The 20,564-nt window shown below is 39.0% G+C and overlaps 1 protein-coding gene across 3 annotated transcripts in view; it reads right to left on the reverse strand.

Moving 5' to 3' along the window:
* Window positions 1–2,548: 2,548 nt before the first annotated feature.
* RALBP1 (ralA binding protein 1) overlaps window positions 2,549–20,564 on the reverse strand; it is a 104,248-nt gene continuing 86,232 nt past the window's right edge. For all 3 annotated transcript variants that reach the window (XM_073631348.1, XM_073631349.1, XM_073631350.1), the window contains 5 exons: window positions 17,491–17,622; window positions 14,373–14,483; window positions 11,057–11,178; window positions 10,609–10,732; window positions 2,549–7,615 (listed from right to left, as the gene is read on the reverse strand). In XM_073631348.1, coding sequence (XP_073487449.1) covers window positions 7,361–7,615; window positions 10,609–10,732; window positions 11,057–11,178; window positions 14,373–14,483; window positions 17,491–17,622 — 744 coding nt within the window. In that variant the 3' untranslated portion in view covers window positions 2,549–7,360. The remainder of the gene's footprint in view (window positions 7,616–10,608; window positions 10,733–11,056; window positions 11,179–14,372; window positions 14,484–17,490; window positions 17,623–20,564) is intronic.

Consider the following 20,564-nt stretch of genomic DNA (forward strand, 5'->3'; position numbering starts at 1 on the left):
GTGCAAAAAAGTAAATTAGTGACTTATAACATAAAAAGGTACCTGCACATCTATATATACACTCTATAACCAGGGAGAGGGTGTGATAGAGAAGTCGCATAGAAAATGCATGTACAAAAATTACATATGTATATTACGACTGAAAAAATACTTAGTCTAATTATATCATTTTTAAAACATGTACATATGTTTTAATTATAGCCGCATATACAATATAACAAGAAATATAACAAATGATACTAACGACAGCCCTAATACTGGATTATATTTTACGAATGTTTAACCTGTTAGGTATCCTGGTTTGAAGCTTAAAGATCCAAAATATCTCTCTCTAAAGCCTCGTACACACGATTGGATTGTCAGCCAACAAAACCGTGGAATTTTGTCCGAAGGGCGATGGCCCAAACTTGTCTTGCATACACACGGTCACACAATTGTTGGCCAAGAAATATGAACGTAGTGACGTACTACGTTGTTTTTCAGCTCTTTAGCGTCACCCTTTGGGCTCCTTCTGCTAATTTTGTGTTAGTAGAAGTTTGGTGAGTGTTGAGTCGCACTTTTCATTTAGCACTTTTCAGTTTGCGTTTTTCATTTCGTGCTTTTCAGTTAGTTTCTGAATGGCCGTTCGTCAACCAGACAAGTTGCAGAATCGGAGGAGATAACGTGTTATTTATTATTGGCCTTGGAGTTATTGCGTTGACATTTTTTTGGTTGAATAATGATTTGATTTGGTATATTTTCTATATTTTTGGATGCATAGAATGCACTTTTTGGTTAAGTTATATAGGCAAATAGCATGTCTAATTTTATTTGTTTTCTTTTTTTAATGCACAATAAAAAAAATGTGTAGAATAATACTTGGCTATGTATTTTACTTCAAATGACAGTTTGGGAGTAGGCAGTTACATTTAAAAAAAATACAATGTAATATTGACAAGGGACACCAATATAGTTGTATCTTTGATCTTAAAAACTACAGGATAATGGTGCTGTGGTAACTTGCCCAAAAAAAAAAAAAAACAAAAAAAAAGAAAAAAAAAAAGCATATTATTCTTGATATCACTAGAAAAAAAAAGCCTTTGAAAATTTGTTTGCAGTAACTCCATCAGTATCACCAGCAAAGCAGCTTCATTATCCCATTAAAGAAGAGAATGTGCACTGCATTTCGAGATTTCATAATTTTCCACGTCACGAATGATAATTCTCCATTACAAACGCTAGTTTACAAGACCAACTGCTTCTGGCTCATACTTGCTTCCAAGCGTGCGTATTTGTACTTTGGACTTTTGTCTGACGGACTTGCGTACACACGCTCAGAAAATCCGACAACACACATTTGTCCCCGGAAAATTTGAAAACCTGCTAGCCAACATTTGTTGGCGCAAAGTCCAACAATTGTCTGGAGGAGCATATACACGGTCGGATTTTCCGCCAACAGCCTGTCAACACACATTTCCCGTCGGAAAATCCGATCGTGTGTACGAGGCTTTACAGAGGTGAAAAATATCATCCTCCCCCCGTGCTGTTTTTACTTTTTTAATAATTTGGACTTTAACCAGGGACAGATCTCCGTTATGCACGTTGTTAAAGTGACGGCCAACATTGGTGGATTTATTACCCCTTCCATCGCCCAAATGTTCCCTAAACCGACCTCCGAGTCTCCGAATAGTTCTTCCCATGTATTGCTTGGAGCAAGCACCACACGTGATGACAGATTACATAAGATGTGCTACAATTAAAGAATTTGTCAATTTTAAAGATCCTGCCGTTACTGGAGTGGGAAACTATTTAGCTCCCAGTCTTTTTCAGTCAGACAGTACATGTGCTCAATCATTTACCTGGTTACATTTTAAAGGGAACTTTAAATGTGGCTCCTCTGTCTCTGTTGTTCCTATGTGTTGCTGGGTCAGGATTCACACTCCAGTAATGGTAGTATCTTTAAAATTGACAAATTCTTTGATTGTAACACATCTTATGTATCTGTCATCACGTGCGGTGCTTGTTCCAAGCAATGCGTGGGAAGAACTATTCGGAGACTCTGAGGTCAGTTTAGGGAACATTTTGGCAATATAAGGGGTAATAAATCCACCAATGTTGCCTGTCATTTTAATAACATGCATAATGAAGATCCGTCCCTCGTTAAAGTACAAACACCACAGGGGGAGATATTTTCGCCTCCTCTGTAAGAGAGGTATTTTGTATCTTTAAGCTTCAAACCAGGATACCTAACGGGTTAAACTTCGAATGGGATGTGACACATTACTATGAATAGTTGTGGTCACATTGATTTATCCCATTCGTAAGATATAATCCAGTACTAGGGCTGCTATTAGTATTAATTTTTGTTATATTTCTTGTTATATTGTATATGCGGCTTCAATATAATATATGTACTATATGTTTTAAAAATTATATAATTAGACATTTTTCAGTAGTAATATACATGTGTAATTTTTCTACATGCATTTTCTATGCGACTTTTTTTTTTATCACACCCTCTCCCTGTTTATAGAGTATATAAAGATGTGCAGTTATATTTTTATGGTAATTCACTATTTATTTTTATATATATATATATATATATATATATACATATACACACATACATACACACACACACATATACATATATATATACACACACACAAACATATACATACATACACAAGAAAGGGGTAGGTGTGTTTTTTAGACAAATACAGAAGTTACCTATATGTATTTTTTGTTTACTAATGGTTTTAGTCTTAAGTTTTTCTTTTTAAAATATTTGTCTGGAGTGAGCAGTTAAAAAAAGCAGTTAAGCACTTTAACACCATTCAGCTGCATTGTAGTTATTTAAGAATCTTGGTTGCTAGTGCTTAAGGGTTATGATTAGGCTAAAAAAATTAGTGAAATGCGTCAACCATGCTCTTCTCTCTGCGTGTCATGAAGCTGTCGTGAACTATTTTTTGATGTTGGATGTTTTTATACAATAAAGCTTTTTTCCTAATTTTTTGAAGTGTGGTCATTTACTTTGCTATTGGATTACCTGGCCATATCACGGACTGGACCAGCACCTGACAATTTAAGGAAGGAATTACTTTTCACCTGAAGCGGTGTTACCTGTCTGCTGTATTCCATTTTCCTAAGCAGACAACAAAGCGAACACTTCATTGCATGTAAACATTAAGCCACTTGGCCCAATGTTCTCTTTTGTGCTGGAATCCAGAATGTTTACCAGCCACCCCCTTTGAAAGCCTTTATGTGTAGGTTATAAACGGTGTTTTCACAGTTTTTGGAAAAAATTTCCTATTATGTCTTAAAGTTAACCTGACATGACGGAAATTTGGAGGCTCTCATTACGGACCTCTTTCTAAAAAATGAGAGCAACTTGACTTTTATGATGACTATATAAAGTATAATGTAATAAAGTTATTATTACTGTTAAATCACTGACCTGGAGATCCAAGTCCTTTTGTACATACCGGCTCTGGGTCAGTGACTCAAACAAATGAAAAAAAAAAGGAGGATCAGCATGACAGCTAGTCATCCAGCATTTTCAGAACATGAGGTCAAGAATGGCAGCCTCCAGGTTCCTCTTAATACAGGTTTACTTTAATATTTCAATAAAGTTAAAATTACATATCAGAAATATGGAAGACAGATTTAACCATTGGTCATATACACCTGCTAGGCATATATGGCTGAGGCTGCACATTGCATGAGAAAAAGGAGCCCTTGCACCCTTCTGAGACGAAGCATGCTTTGTGCTATACCATACAAACACACCGAAGCCTATCCATGAAAATTGAAGGATATCCATGGAGGTGAGGCAAGGCAAGCTGATAAACAGTATAAGTGATGCATTACAGCAAGCTACAGACCTGCCTGTACATTACATATTTATTTTAGGATCATTTAAAAAAAACAAAAACAAATTGTCTTTAACTTGCTCTTATTTAACATGCAAAGCACCATGTCAAAAATTCACAGAGATCAATGATCTCTTTTAATGCTTTGCCAGACCTTTCATTTGCATTGTTCTGATGAAGGTCATTGTAGACTATGAAGCTAAGTGTGTGCAATCTGAAGTACTAGAGACAGCTGGAACTAGAACACAAATCTATTATATAAACCCAACCCACTAAGCAACCCTGTATATCCAGAAATGAGACTGGAATGTGCTTTTATTTGCTCCAGCAATGTGTTATCCAGCCTGTATTTGTATTGCTGGAATAGTTATATAAACCATGAACAGTGAATATACAATACAGTTTTCACAGACGTGGTGCAAGCAACAAGACATGTAAGAATCATTAAGGAAAAGTAGCCAGATCAGGCACACAATGTGCCCAGTGATTTAGGGACACTTTCTAATCTATGTCCTAAAAAAGGACATAGATTAGAAACTGGAGGAATGAATAAAAAACAAACGAACAACATTTATCTGAGCCTATGGATTAAATACATAATAATGGACCTGGATCAGCGCATTTATCACTCATTGTTGATCCCTCTCCTACGTCTTGAATAGATCCTGTCCTTCTGTATGTCCCCGTCCCCAGGTCCGAAGTGGCACTAATTTCCTAAAAACTTTGCATTACTGGGGTGCATGGTTTATAAGCAACATAAACGCAGGATAAATTAGCATATCTGGCTTACATATATATTTTAAACTGGGAAGACCCATTCACAGATTTAAGTAAAACACGAGCAATGTCACAGAGGGAACCATCACCTACAGTAATCCCAAACCACGACAAATATCAGCTGCCTTAATCTCAAGTATCTTGATGCCAGGACATTACTCGGAATTAAAAAGGTTGTTCGCGCACACATTAGAGACATTAGTCATATTAACACACGTGAGGACAAGCAATTAAGCTTCACAAATTAGACTACTATGGCAAGTTATGTAGGCAGCATAACAGGATGGAAATTACAAAAAAAAAAAAAAAAAAACACACACCTAAAACATCTGCAGTAAACACAACTGTCTACCAAAGTATGTGGTGGTGCTGCTGCAATCTATTAACTTGAAATCAAAGCATAAAAGGCACAAAAAAAAGATAGACATAAGACTGTGCTTGCCAGACTCCTAAGTGATCTTTCATACAATGACCTTTCGTATGGAAAATTGCTTACGGTTTGTCGACTTCTCAACCCAAAAAGATCATTTGTATACAGAATAAAAATGTGATGTTGCCAGATAATATGAAAGGGGCAAGCGTGTTGACCACAGTCGTTTATCCTAAGATGGCAAAAAAAGACACACAAAGATTGGCTAGCCAACGGAAAACAGCTGAAAAATTCCAGCTCTACAGAATTTTTCTGGTGACATATGTTCAAAAATACATCTTGTTTGAAACAATCTCTCTTACAGGTTTGACTCACAATCACCAGTTTTGTCACATCACTATCTTATGTCTATTGACACCCTTACGCAGGCCAGAGAAATTCAAACCATCTATGGACAGGCTAAATGTACCAAGTTGATCAATCAAATTGGGTAAACCAGCCTGCCAGGTTTTACGTGCGATTAGCACTAGCAGCTGTTATTGCCGCTAGCAATAATCACCATCTTCTCCCAAAAGTGGGCGGCCTCCCCCCGGTGGGAGAAGACAATGTATCTCCAGGAGGGATTCCCGCATCAACATTGTCTGTGTTGGTAGGGGAACCCAGTGAATGTAGGAAAGAAATTTGCTCCATGTATGGCCAGCTTTAGTGATTTATTGATAGAAGCCAATTACTTTGTGAGGTGTGTTTGTCACACTGCTTTCAGATAAATAAAGGATTTTTGCAGAGACATGCCTACCGAGCAGAAAAGGGTCATTTGTAAGTAGAGGACTGGCAGAAAATAGAATATAGGTGTCTTACTGATAAGTACTTAAAACTTTAATATTTATGAGAAATACATAATAGTTTGAATAACTTTTCAGATTATAGAAAACCTATAATGAGAGAAATTTGGGGCTGCCACCGCTGACTATATATATATATATAAAAAAAAAAAAATCAGTGATACTTTCCAATACAGATGCCATTTTGTCCACTAAATCTGTTGGTTTTGGAGCTTGAAAAAGAAGCTCTGTGTTGCTTGTTTTTGGGCAGAAACAAGAAACTTTTTGAATAGGGTGGCGTGACAGTTTGGGGGTTCAAAAGACAAGTATAGGTTAACTTAGTGCTAGGGGTAAAAGCTTAGGAGTTAGGTTAAGTTATATGGGGTTAAGTGGTAGGTTACATTTTATACATTTTACAGCCAATTTTTTGTTTTTTTAAAGTAAGGCAAAAAAGATTAAACCTAGGGTGAAGTTAAAGATAAAAGGGATTTCTCAATGCTTTGTGCATGATTCACACAATTTATATTTTCTATTAGGACAACGTGTGAATCATGGGGGGGGGGGGGGGGGGTTGTGTGAATCTTGTGTAAAAATGTTTTATAAATACAACACCTAAGTGTTTAAAGGGAAGTAAAGTGTTAATTAAGTGTAAATGTCTGGCCAAAATAAAAAAAAACAATATGCAATACATCTCTGCAATATGCATTTTTTTTTAAACTGCAAGTACAGAATAATACCTGTTGATCTGCCAGAAATCCACCAAGATAAACCATCCTTTAGTTGACTGACAACACTTCTGCTGCAGAACCAAGTCTGAGTTCTCCCCTGTCGGAGTGCAGAACACCGACCTATTATGGTACTGAGGTGAGGAGGTGGGGGGTTTACTAGTCCAGAAGGGGAGAACAGAAATTTGGGAGCTTATTGGATTTTTTTGGCAAGATCATCGCTTCATTGTGTGATCTTGTACTTGACCTCAAACAAATATCTCTTTTGTTGCTTTAACAATACTATGCACTAACACCAAACCTACAAAAATGCTGCCTGCACATCAGCATGACTAGAGAGCCATGTGAATGCAATAGAATAAAAGTTTCAATTATAGTAGTCTCAAACTGGTGTATTCACAGCTGCAACATCCCTGGTTTAATTAAGTAAGAAAAAAACTACATATTTAAAGCTGCTCTGATGCAAAGAAACTCATGAATAAATAATAGAATTTTGGTGTGTCTGGTTACATTTGGATAGTAAAATTGTTTTTTAAAAAAAACCATCATTTTCATAACCACTTTTCCTTATTACATGTCCTTCTGTGTTTGTTTAGATTTTTTTTTCTTTTTTTTTTTAGAAAATTACATTCTCTTTTTTCCACCATTACTCTTGTACAAAATAATAAGTATTTATTCTGCTATGTCAGTAACCCGAGTCCAGGACAGCCAGAACCCACAAGGCGAGCAAACTCTTCCTCCGTAAAGCGATGCATGTTTTATAGCAATGCAATTGCCTGAAAGTGTTAATAAGGGGTAACGTCTTTAGTTTGACACTCAGATAAGCGTTTCTTTCCAGTCTTTAATTGGAGAAGGTCTTACTTGCTCCTTTGTCTTGTCTTTAGGCGGTTTTGATTCAGAGGCAGTGTCCCTCTGCAGCTGGGGTCTGCTGCCTGTCTTCCCTGGCTCCTCTTCCTCCTGCAGCTGTTCGGACTTCATGCGCTGCATCTGTAAAAGCCTAAGCTGAACACGCAGCTCAATGATGGCCTCTCTCTCTTCATGAATTGCCTGGTTCAGATGGTTGTTCTTAACCTAACAAGAGACAGTAGCATGCAGTATAATTTACTTGAGTGTAACAAAACAAGATGTTCATGTACAGGGAATATTAAACAGAATGTGTGGTTTTGTACATATATTCTAAGTCCTTTGTATTATTGGCAAGACTAAAAAATATAAAACAAACCTGATTTTTTTTCCAGATAAAGGAGAACTGTTCCATATTAAAAAAAATTTTTTTCCCATCTCGCAGTGGAGCTCTAAGCTTTTTATATGTGCTTTGTGGTTTCTTTTCAGCTTGGTGCTGTAAAAAGCCTGTTTACAGAGATCAATAGCTCTTACACAGAACTGAGTGACTCAATAATTAGTCATTATTGGTACAGGCCATTCCAAAAACTAGGGCAGACAGGGCAGTTTGCAAAGATAGCTACTTTTGGTGAACTTTCTTTAGCTAACTCATAGTGCTCTAATTGTGTACTAAATGTTTACCTACAAAATAAGTAAATCAACTTAAGGCAGAATTAAACCTAAAAAATAAAAAAGGTAGAATTTTATGACAGAAGAGACTATATTGGTTTCTTTGGTCATAAATCCTCCTCCCTGCCGATTAGTGTTTATATACACTGAGCCATGCGTGCGCAGCTCAGCATATATTTACAAAACCACTCTGTGTTGAGGTGACTTAACACCCGTGTGCATGTGCAAGAGTTACATCATCCCAGACCTATGAATCAATCAGCCAAAAAGTCAGAATGTGATTGGAAATGCGGGAGAAGATGGAGGCGCCCACAATATAAGGGAGTGCTGACACTTCAGCACTGGAGGGGATAGCTTGCAAGTTAAGTCAGTCATAATGTGCTAATATGCTGTGCATACTAGGAGATTATGGCAAAACTCTCACAAGGGCCCATTATTTAAAATGTTTTTGCAGAGGTTTAATCCCTCTTTAAGAAACACAATTGCTGTGTCTCCTGGGATATGTAAATTCCAGTGATCTTGATCCTAGTCAGACATGGACTATTGTTAGGTCACTTTTTGCAGTGAGAAAGAGGATTGCCTCCTGCTGGGTTTCTGCCAATCCTCCCACTGTCAGCAACTGGATATCAGAGATGAACAAGTACCGGTATGTCATGTTTGAAAAGCATACCTACACTTTGTGATATGCCCCTCGCAAGTTTGAAAAAATCTGGTCCAACTGGATAGAAGTTATGTGCCCTTTTCTTGCATGTTAATTTCCAATTTTAATCTCTTTACAACTTCTGGGATGGCTCCTGTTGCCTTTTTTAGAGCTCTGGTGTTCCGCTAGTGACATCTACCAATTTTATGTATGCGATGGTACTCCTTGACAATGTTGGAATGTACTAGTTAAGGTACCGTTTACATTTGGTGCTTTGAAGCCCTGCAAGGCAAACTGTTTTACTCTTTTTCTCTAAATATCTTAATAAAAAAACAAAAAAGAAAGACAGGCAATTACGATTGAGCTGAAATCATTGTTGCTTGCCTTTAGTTCCAGTAAAAAAATTTAAAAATAATAAAGAAATATGGGAGGTTGGAAAGAGAAGGGAAGAAAAGGTATTGGAAAAACAGACAAGAACTTCATTTAAAACTAATTATCTACTGTCAGATGTATGAAAATGTCAAACATCACAACGTGCCCATTCACTAACAAGGGCTCGCACTGCTCAACAACAATAGCCAAGCACCACACTTACAGCTTAGGGCAGTCATATTGAAGTTGCCCTTCTCAGTGTTGATGTTTGCTAACATTTGATAAATCTTCTAGCCTATACACCCACCCCTCTTCAAAAAAGCTGTATTCCCCGTTAACACATTTGCCTACTTTTTGAATGCAGAATAAATGACAATACTGGGTTAATTAGACAACTCCATTATCCTGTAAAGCAAAATTCTGGCTATACCAAAGGATGGGAGAAAGAACTGGATTGCTCTTTTACCAATGAAGACTGGGAGAAACGTAGCAAGTCAAACTTAGGAATAAGAAAAGAGAAAATATTGACCAGATGGTATAGGTGCTCCTCTACGCTACTTCCCGCTCAGTCGACCATTGTTGATGTGGTGAAGGAAAAGGCACAATTCTTCACATTTGAGGTAGGTCTGCCCTTTCTGGAAGGTTCTCTTTGGTCTGTGTAACCAAATTATGGGTTGGACTTGGCCAAAGACTCCAGAAGCAGCTCTTCTTTCCATATGTCCTGGATCCCCTGCAGTAGTGAAGTTGGGCCCCTTAGAATTTCTCCTTTCTGCAGGCAGAGCGTTGTTCCCTAGACACTGAGAGGATGGCCACTATTCCAAACATCTGGGGGAGAGGGTCGATGATCTGAATCATTTCATGAGAATGGAGGAATTAACTTGCCACTTACATGACCATTTCTAACTTTTTTTGCAACAGGGTGCATATGAATTGAAGTCTTCAACCTCTCATTTTAATCTCTTTTAGTGATGTCATGAGGCTCGCTCTGACTCACCAATCCCCCCCAACCCATTTTCTTCTACTGTCTCTCCCTAACCTGCTATCTGACCTGAGGGAAGGAGTCCCACCCCATCCCACTTCCCCAACCACATGTATTCGTGACGGTTTGACCTACTACGGTCACCATTTTCATAGCACCTTTCCATAAGCTCTGTATTTGGTATTGATTCTACGTCAGATATTTTGAAGTAACCTTCCATGGGAGAGCTTGCCTCCTACCCATGCTCCCTCATCAATGAACAAACTGGCTAAAAAAGTCCCGTAGCCAACAGACTTGCAAACGATGTTTCTGCCCATCTCCTCCTTGTTGTGTTGACTGAAAATTTATAGGGGCAAAGTTACCACTGCATAATGACAGGCAAGCTATTTTTCCCTGGTTCAGACCTACTCAGCTATGTACCTTAGCATGCTAAAAAGGATAAATTACTACACAGGAAATTAAACATTTGGGAGTGTAAAGACCTGATTTGTCTTGGATTTTAAAGAATGGAGGTCAGTAGGTGGCAGCAGATACCCTTCCTTCCTGTATACAATGGCTCACCTCTAGCTCTTCATTCTGTCTCTGTAGATCTTCCAGGATAATTTGCAGCTCTTCCTCATCCTCACTTTCACTCTCACTCTCAGATGAATACTCTTCTGTCTCACTCCGGCCATGCTGCTGGCGACTGCAGGGTGTATAGCACATCATCAATGGAAACATCAAATATTAATGCAAGATTGCACAGGTCAGAAAGAGATGAAACGGCATTCAGTATCTGATTATTGTCCACTTTCCACACTATACTAAAGACTAGTCACATGCAGTAGGAATATAACCCTTTATGTTTTACGGTTTTATGGACCCATATCCTATAATAAGGACGCGTATACCAATATACTGCAACTTATGCTTCCCACGGTGCCACAAGCAACTCCCCCATGAAGTGTAAAATACATTTTGTATAAGATTTCTATAATTCAGGTTGACTCATGATGGAAACCATAACTACCTTTGAATTTCAGAAATTTCTGCTCGGAGACGGTCAATTTCCTCCTTCTCTGTTGCAATCTGACGTCTCAGGAACTGCTCCATTGCAACCAGTTCTTCTTGTTCTGTTAATATTTCATTTTCCTGATAAGATGAAGAACTTGTCAGTGCAAGAGTGAAGCCAGGACACAAAGTCTCAGTGTTCTCAAACCAGCAGAGTAAAATCATACTGTAATTATACTATCCAGATAGACACAATGAATGATAAGTAAACAATTGTAAGAGGATCACAGCTGTTTTTAGGCTTACCTATGGGCTCTTGTGATGTAGTAAACATCTCATATAAGTTTTACAGGTTGTAATTTCAAAATAATTTTGACAGTTTGCACTTCCTGTTATAGAGTTACAACACTCAACCCTTGTCTCTCAACTCTGCTCCTATGTTGTCACCCTGGCACACAAGATTTGACGCATACACACACACACACACACACAATGGTCAATTCAACACACGCAGGCATGGTCCACTGTTGTCACTATCAGAAAACCCACCCTGAAAATCATCATGCAGTCATCACTGACGTGCACATATGTTGGCAGAAAGTGGCTGCAAAATGATTTGAGGGGGGGGGGGGGGGGGAGAAAGAGCAACACCAATATGCAACAAAGGATTAAAAAAAAGTAAATGGCGCAAGAAAATGACTAGACACTAAACGGTTAAAACGTTCATGTGAAAAGTCCATGATATAAAATCAGTAGAGTCCTTTAAAAGTGTATTATGTTAGCAGCAGCTCCCCATAGAGTAGAAGCTGATCTCTGCAAGAAAAGAGGGGACATACGGGGGCGCCAGCTTGGGCGCAGCAGTTAAAAGCAAGTTTAATGTAAAATATATATATATATATATATATATATATATATATATATATATATATATATATATATACACATATACACTAGCTACTCACAAGTGGTGCTAGAACGGGCATATAATGGATAAGTAGTCTGAGCCAAGTGGAGGTGTCCCCGGCATCTGATACAACGCTGTGCAGCTTGAAGTGTCCGTCCGGATTGTAAACTATCAGATGGCGGGGACACCTTCACCTGGGTCAGACTACTTGTTCATTATATGCCCATTCTAGCACCACTTTTGTGAATAGCTAGTATATATATTTTTTACATTAAACTTGCTTTTAACTGCGGCAACCAGGCTGGCACCCCAGTTTGTCCCCTCTAAAAAAAAAAAAAAAAAAAAAAAAAAAGGTGAAGACAAGTACTTTATTTAAAAAATGTCATTCCGTTAGAGCTCATCTACTTTAAAGTAGTTATTAAGCCACTGAGTCTTCTTTCCACAATCTCCTCTGTTACATTAACTAATGTGCCCCAGTGTATGTGGTTTTTTTAAAATTAAGCTGCTATAGACCTTATTTTATAGCACCGCACAGCGTGACCAGCTGCCAGTCGGAGGGAGGAGGAGAGGAGAGAAAGGGGGAGGCGGCCGGTCACATGAGCGCCGCTATAAAAAGGTATACAGCGGCTCATTTTTAAAAACACATACACTGGGGCACAATATTTATTGTAACAGAAGGGATTGTAGAAAGAAAACTCAGAAATGTCAGCAGCAGTTGGAGCTGACAAGCAGGGGGGGGGGGGGGGGAGAGGACAGGAGAGCTGCATGTGATGGAGGCACGTAAGCAGACCACAGTGTCAGGGCTCAGCAGCCATGATAAACCGTGGTCAGTTTGCAGACGGGAGGGCAGAACCAGGCATGATCAGCCATTTAATTTATATGATACAAGGGGCCAAATGACACAGCACAAGCACAGTTGTTCATGCTTTAAAGGAATAGGATCTTTTTTTTTTTTTTTTTTTTTTTTTAGGGTTACAAACACTTTAAAGTGATAACATGTATTCTGTCGGCTAACTTAACAGATTAAAAATACAAACTTCTAAAACAAGGGCTTCTTTATCAGGTATGATGTGAAAATCTAATTTATACATTAAAAGGAGAAACTCTAGCCTGCCATTTGCCTTTTTCCCAGTTCTGTTTCAGAACTGAGTTTTCCCAAGGGCCTGCAGAAGAATTCTCGCTAGTTGCCCCATGTGCTCCTGCTCCTAAGCACCTGTGATCCACCAATGTTAAGAGAGGATCTTCCACTGCAGGGTATTCACAGAATGGATAGTGACTGAGGGGGTTCAGCGTGTCTGGTATTAAGGAATCACAATAATCCAGGCACCGAGTTCTGCGTTGCTGAGGCATAAGCAACTGGAGAGACAGCAAATGATCAGTTGTGTCGTTGGCGGTAGATGGCAGCCAGAAGTGCACACAGTCTTATACGCATTATGTCTGGTAGTGAATTAAAAGAATAAACCACCAGATTTAAATAGGTACTGTAGATGCTGTAATGATGTTACCCATAAGGCTGAATAAAGCGAGACAATACAAGTTATGGAAAAAACACACAAAGTGAAGATTACCTCATAACCTGTGCCTTCAATGTAGTGTGTACAGTAAAAAGCCAACAAGATATGTATAGCCAGGAACCAGTATGTAAAGTTATAGGAAAAATGTGTCTAAGTTGTTGACCCATCCAGGGTCCAGGCTTCACCATTCACAATGTTCATACCCCTGAACGGGTCTTTAGGGCCTGTGTGCCATGTGAACTGGATCTGCATAGCACATTGCTGCTAACTCACAAGTTGCACCATGTACCTTGAGTGCTAAACACAGGATTTAGTGCCAGAAGCAAACATTACAGGCCATCCCTCCTGCATCAGGGTCTAGGTATGGTTCCCAATGTATGGATATGGTAAACGATACAGAAACTACTAGTGAGTCTTAAGCCAATGAGCAGTGAGATCTTGGTAAAAGTGTCAAAGAATGAAAGGAAAACTGGTGAAAAATTAAAACATTTTCTCCAACAAGACAAGGGTTCCATCACCTAAAGACACCAGCAAAAAGCCTGGAGCCTCATGGAGTGGGCAGGGTCACATGGGTACACTGGGGGTTGGCCCAGCAAAGATTTTTGCCAATGTCCATTCAACTAAAGGTAGCAGCAGATAATCCATGTCCTGTGCGATTAACTTAAATAGTTCTGACCTAACTCTAATGACTGCAAGCATGCTCAAAGTCAGTGACTTTAGAAAGCACTGGAGTCAGGAGATAAGAGATGACTGCCATGCAATCAGCATTTTCAGAAGGATGACTATAATGCCTACTCCTTAATTTCACTTGATGTAGGTTTTGGTTAACAATCACATTAAGAATCTCAGCACAGAATGTTGGGAACGTTTAAATGATAGCCCTTACAAGCAGTACACAGCAGTGTAAAAAGAAATACCTGTGCAAGCAGTATATTAAGGACTTCTTCTTCATTTTCAGTCATTTCTTCTTTAGAAACATCTTCCTTAGAAAGGCTGGCAATTTCTTGTGCAATTTTTGTTTCACAGTCCTAGATAAGTGGATAAAACACTGGATATGAAACTGGAACACTGACAATTAGGTATGAATAATTAAAAGTGTATTTCTACACCTTTCTTGTGCATGGCTTCCGTTACAAACTAAAAAAAAAAAGCCTAGTAATATATATTTTTTACTCTTATTTACCAGGTACAGATTTTAATTAAATATCAGTCAAAATAGTGGTTACATGGATAGCACTCTTGCCTTTCAGTTTTGGATCCTTGGTTAAAGGATAAGTTCACCTTTGCAAAAAATAAATGCACATCCTCTTGCAGGTAAAAAAATGTGCATTTATTATTTTCTTTACTAGGAGCCTGTAAAGCATTGCACCCACAATCAGCAGATCACAGGTGCGATGCAGGGCTCTTGTAGACTGTTTGTCGTACGAGCAGGCAGTTACACACTGACAGGAAGCATTAATGAACTACCTAAAGCATTTAACAGCTCCCTGGTAGTTCATTGGCAATTACAAGCAGGCAGCTGCATAGGCCGTCGGTCCTTGTAGTTCTCACACTCACAGAACTCTGTGAATGAATGATGTGGCCGTAGCCCAGCATGGCCACATCTTTTTTAAATTGTGACAGCGAGTGGGGGGGCAAGAGTCCAACATAATCACTTTTTGGTCATTATGAGCACAATAGAGCACCCGACATTTTTAGGATCTGTGGGGGCTCTAATGATAAATGAAGGATGTGTGCAAGCATCGGATCAGCGAGACAGGTTACAATCTTTACCCTGGGCACAGTTATCCTTTTAATTTAAAACTGATTTCCTGGCTAAACTTTATTTCCCAAATGACATAGGACATGTGTAGTCCTACTTGAGTCTGCCTCTCACTTTATTTTACTACTGCCAGCAGTGTCCAGAAATCTTGCTATAGAACTGCCTGCACCTTGCTGCTGTGTAGGCATTTTCTTTAAGGATGACTGGTTACCACTGCACTCTAGACTTGCGCAGGGTGACTGATCTTGTATCTGCCAATTACAGTTTTGTAAAAGTAGACATGTCTGATTACAACACTGCCTATATGTGGACACACTGTTTGAATCTCCCAGTCTTTACACACCCAGTCAAACCCTCTTCCTGTATTAGGTAAATGCAACACTTACAACCTCCACCAAAGCTGCAGCAACAATCTGTCCATTAGAAGATGCAGACCATGCTGAGAGGGAAGGAAACATAGGGAAAGCTACTGCTACAACCAAGTGCTTTTCACAGACAATGAAAACGTGATGACATTTGCAGTCAATACATTGCCTGAAGTTAACCCCTACACCTCTAAGGATAAAACAAATCTTAATGCCTAAGTACAATTTTGCAACTTTTACATGTGTTAGTACTTAGTTTTGGGTGGATTATACTTAGATTTTTTTTTTTCCAGGCCAAATTGGGCTTTCATTAAATGGTTATGGTCCTGATTTTTTTCTTTCAAACATAACATATGTTTATTTTATTTGCCGTTTGTACCCATAGTACAGACCAGAAACAATAGTGCACATTTTGCTTTTTTTTGTCCTACCTAAAACTGACACTGATGGCAATTTAAATTAAAAAAAAAAAAAAAAAAATCCTGGCCAAAATATACTGACCATGACTTTTGACTCTTACTTGATCCAAACACAAATACAAACCCTGGCACAGATGTAGATCAAACCTTGATCTAGGTATTTTTTTTCTTTATTTTTTATTTTATTTTTTTCTACACACTTTTTTTCTCTCTCTGCATGGAGAAAGAAAGATACAATATATCTTTCCTCTCCATTCAGAGAAAGCCAGAGAAAAAAAAAAAAAAAAAAAAACAGGGGGGCGGGCTTCACAGTGACTGATCACTGTGGTAGCCAATCAGAAGCTTCCACAGGTGACCCAGAATGGGGAGTTTTAGGTCCCGAACGTTACTGCAGGACCTGAGGCTCTCGGTGAGACCCCTATATCTGTGCTGAGATTGTGCTGTGCAGCTTGCTCCCAGCACAAAGGGAGGTATACATATATGCGGACATGTGTTACTTTTACATCAAGGGGTTAGGCTTTAAAGCTTTGCTGTATAATTTTCAGGGGACTCGCATTAAAGGCTACTAAGGGAACATGCATAGTAGAAATGACTTATGCTTGGAGTTCAGCCTTAAAGGGGTTGTAAACCCTCTTTTTTTTTTTTTTTAATAACAAACATATCATACTTACCTCCACTGTGCAGTTCATTTTGCACAGTGTGGCCCCGATCATCATCTTCTGGTGTCCCCCAATGGCGCTCGCGGCTCCTCCTCGCTGTTATCAATCTATCCAATCAAGAGCCGAGAATCTCGGGCAGAGAGGTACATCGTGTCTTCGCCGAGGGAATGAACGGGCTCAGGTGAGTAAAACAGGGGGGCTAGGAGGCCGGTCAGTTAAGTTAAAGTCACATTGAAGACAAAAATCACCTAAACAAGTGCTACACTTTATTATATACACATTTATCTGTTGCAGTATTGTTTATCATGTTTAAAATTAGTGTGGGGTGCCCTCCGGCTCAAATCACAGTCTAAAATGACTTTTGTGATCCCAAAACTACAATGATATGCTTATGTCAATTAATAGACATTAGGCTGTCCACAAAGTACCAGTACCCAGAAAACCAGATTATCCTGTTTTGCATGATAAACTGTGGCATAATTATCTGGCCAAGAATAATAATCTCCTTTATTATTCTCAGAAGAATAAATACCTAGCACTGGTAAGCTAGGTAAAGTCAACACCAACAAAATTTAACACCCACACAAGGTCAAAAAAAAAAAAAAGAGAAGAGGACAGTGTACTTTAGGCAAAGAATAGCATATGAAATGGGTGCAGCTGTGCTTGGCAAGTGAAGTCTGACAAATCACATGACCAACTAATTCAGCACATTGGGCCTCAGCCAAGAGCCATACAAGGGTGAGCCTTGTCCATTCTGTAACATTAGGCATGCTTGCTGCTAAGATGCTTAATGAAGCAGACAGGCTAAGCTAGCTATGAGTGTCACACACCTGCCTTTTAGCTTCTCGTAACTTCCTTTTAAGAGCTGTCAAGATCCTCTGTACCTCCCACAGCCTTTCTTCTTTAGAGAGATCCTTAATGCCAGCCTGAAGATCCCGATGCAGGCAATTCAAAAGAAATTCCTGTGTAATATAAGAAAATGTTTAAAATACAGTCCAAATTTACATTAAGCTGCATATGAGCCACTTGAGTATACAAAAAAAAAAGTGGGTGATCCAATGCCTGCTCAAGTCTGAAATATACCGGTAATTTCTTCGTGGACTTGACATTCACAACTATGCTAATGAACTAAAGAATTTAAAACTATACAAAAAAAAAAAAAAAAAAAAAAAAAAAAAAAAAAAAAAGGTAGCCGATTTTAACATCTGGTAAAAGTAAATTTTAGATGGCCCTCTGGAACAGAAAGAACAGCATTATAAATATAAATGTTATGCTTGTTAATTATTTATCTAGCAGAATTCCAAAGAGCACGTTCTGTAAAAGTAGTTTATACTATTAATCATCTATGAACCCATAACCACTGCATAATAAAAAAAAAAAAAAAAAAAAAAGAGAGACTCTGAGCCCTTGTTATTGCAAAAGAAAAGTTGATTTTACAGGCCTGCAACCTATTGCTGCAGGGCAAACTATTAGATGGTATGTGGTGTCACCACAGATATAATTAAAGTAGAACTCCACCCAAACAGATAAATACAAATTTGAAGTACATACTGTGAAAGTTTACCAACCAAAAGGATTAAGTCTGTTCCACCAATCCTGTGATTCATGCAGCCGCATCATACTGCAAATCTAGAAAGCTAGGATACCTATATCTTGGTTAACGTAGCTTTGTATGCCCCCTCTCCGTTTCCAACTTGCTTATTCAACAAGGAATCTGCATCTTCACTTCCCAAATAGCCCAGGAAGCTGCACGGAAACATTGACGTGAGCTCCCTGGCTATGCTGAGTCGCTGATGTGTGTGAATCATGGGAAAAGATGAGCAGGCTTTATTTTTTGCAAGTAAACAGAGAAGTACTTCAACTTTGTTTTTAATGGTTTGCTTAGAGTTACAGCTAAAGTCATGGTAAAGTTAAGTGTTGAACCTATATTCACTATAAACATATTAAATGCTACAAAACCCAGCTATTTTCTGGCTGTATAGACAAAGCTGGTTGTGACAAGCTTAAAGCGGAATTTTACTGCCCCCTGCTTTTTCTACCCCCGCCTCTTCCTTAACTGTTGGGTTCTCTTCAAAAAACATACCCACCTGTCTAGCAAAACCAGTGTAGTTCTGCAGCAATCCCATTGTTGTAGTGTCATGTCCTGTGTCTCCATCTTGGTCTCCACAGCGAGCTCTCTCTTCCAAGTTCTGATAGCCGGGCCCCTGATGACTCGATCCAGCTCTGCCCTCTGGCCACTTTGTGTACTGTCTCCTGCAACCTACTGGGATATGTAACAAGGATATCCTAGGAGGCTTCAGGAGAAGGACATGTTATTCCTGCCTAGTCTAAAATGGCAGTGGAAGGGGGAGCCGTTGGTAAAAAAAAAAAAAAAGAAAATTGACACGGGTTCTAACCCTTTATTATAACCATTTATTACTTTATCCAAGTATTTAAAAAAAAAAAAAAAATTCTGCCTTCAAACTTTAACTAAATTTACTGCCAAGATTATTCCAATTTTTTGTTAGCTGAATAATAAAAGGGAACCCTGCCTGATCCTTAAAGTGATATTAAACCATGAGTTATTAAGCACTTTCAGCAGCTGATTTAATCACTTAAAGCAGAGTTCCACCCAAAAATGGACCCACCCAACAAAAAAAATCCGCTTTAAGTGTTGGTGACCTCCTGACATGCCACAATTGGCATGTCATTTTTTTTTTGGGGGTGGGGGAGCGGGTACTCTGTTTTTAGAGGCACCCAGCTCTCACTTCCTCCCCTAGCGCCGGAAAGAAGATCACCTCTACCCCCTCCCTCCCTGCAATCTTCTGGGACACGTCACAGGTCCAAGAAGATTGCCCGGCCATTCAGAGCACCCAGTGGGCACAGCCGGGCACCCACAGTTAGAATGCCGGCGCCGCGGAGAGGAGGGGAAGATGAGCAAGGCTTTATACACTTTTTGTAGCTGCTGACTTTGAAATGGGTGGAACTCCGCTTTAACTGATTATGCAGCTTCTTTATCTTTTAACTTGTCTATGTTCCAGTTTAAACTGGTGCCATGACCACTGCCCCAGGGTTCCTGTTTCAGAGTGGCTCCTTTCTCTTGCAACATCCTATGGAGCCACCCTTGCATGCAGGGACTAGAGCTGTGTCTCCCTACACTGTTTTCATCAACAGAAATACACGGCTCCAAAGCCTAGGATTGCAAGGTACTTCTCCATTCCTCCTTCTTCCACCCTTCTCAAAACTAACAGGCTGACTGGAGACTGCACTGCCCACTGTTAACGCCTGTGATAACAAGAAATTTAGAGAAACAGCCCTGGGAGAAAAGTAATCAGCAGCAATGAGAGTTGTAAACAGTAAGTGCTTGGGTAGGAATCTTAATGTTTTGTGAGGAATTTTTTTTTTCTCATGTATAAAATACGCTGAATATGTTAAAAAAGCATAAACAGTTGACCCAAAATTCTGCCTACTCGGTGTACTGAAGGAATTTCACTGGGAAAAGTATACTATACTAGAGAGGCCATAGGAAGAGCCCTTTTCCAGGCACGTACAGTTGTGCTCATAAATTTACATACCCTGACAGAATTTATGATTTCTTGGCCATTTTTCAGAGAATATGAATGATAACACAAAAACATTTTTCACTCGTGGTTAGTGTTTGGATGAAGCCATTTATTATCAATCAACTGTGTTTATCCTTTTTAAATTATGACAACAGAAACTACCCAAATTACCCTGATCAAAAGTTTACATACCCTGGTGATTTTGGCCTGATAACATGCACACAAGTTGACACAAAGGGGTTTGAATGGCTATTAAAGGTAACCATCCTCACCTGTGACCTGTTTGCCTGTAATTAGAGTGTGTGTGATAGGTCAATGAGTTTCTGGACTCCTGACAGACCCTTGCATCTTTCATCCAGTGC

The sequence above is a fragment of the Aquarana catesbeiana genome, linkage group LG05 (assembly GCF_042186555.1).
Source record: "Aquarana catesbeiana isolate 2022-GZ linkage group LG05, ASM4218655v1, whole genome shotgun sequence".
NCBI classification, from domain to species: domain Eukaryota; kingdom Metazoa; phylum Chordata; class Amphibia; order Anura; family Ranidae; genus Aquarana; species Aquarana catesbeiana.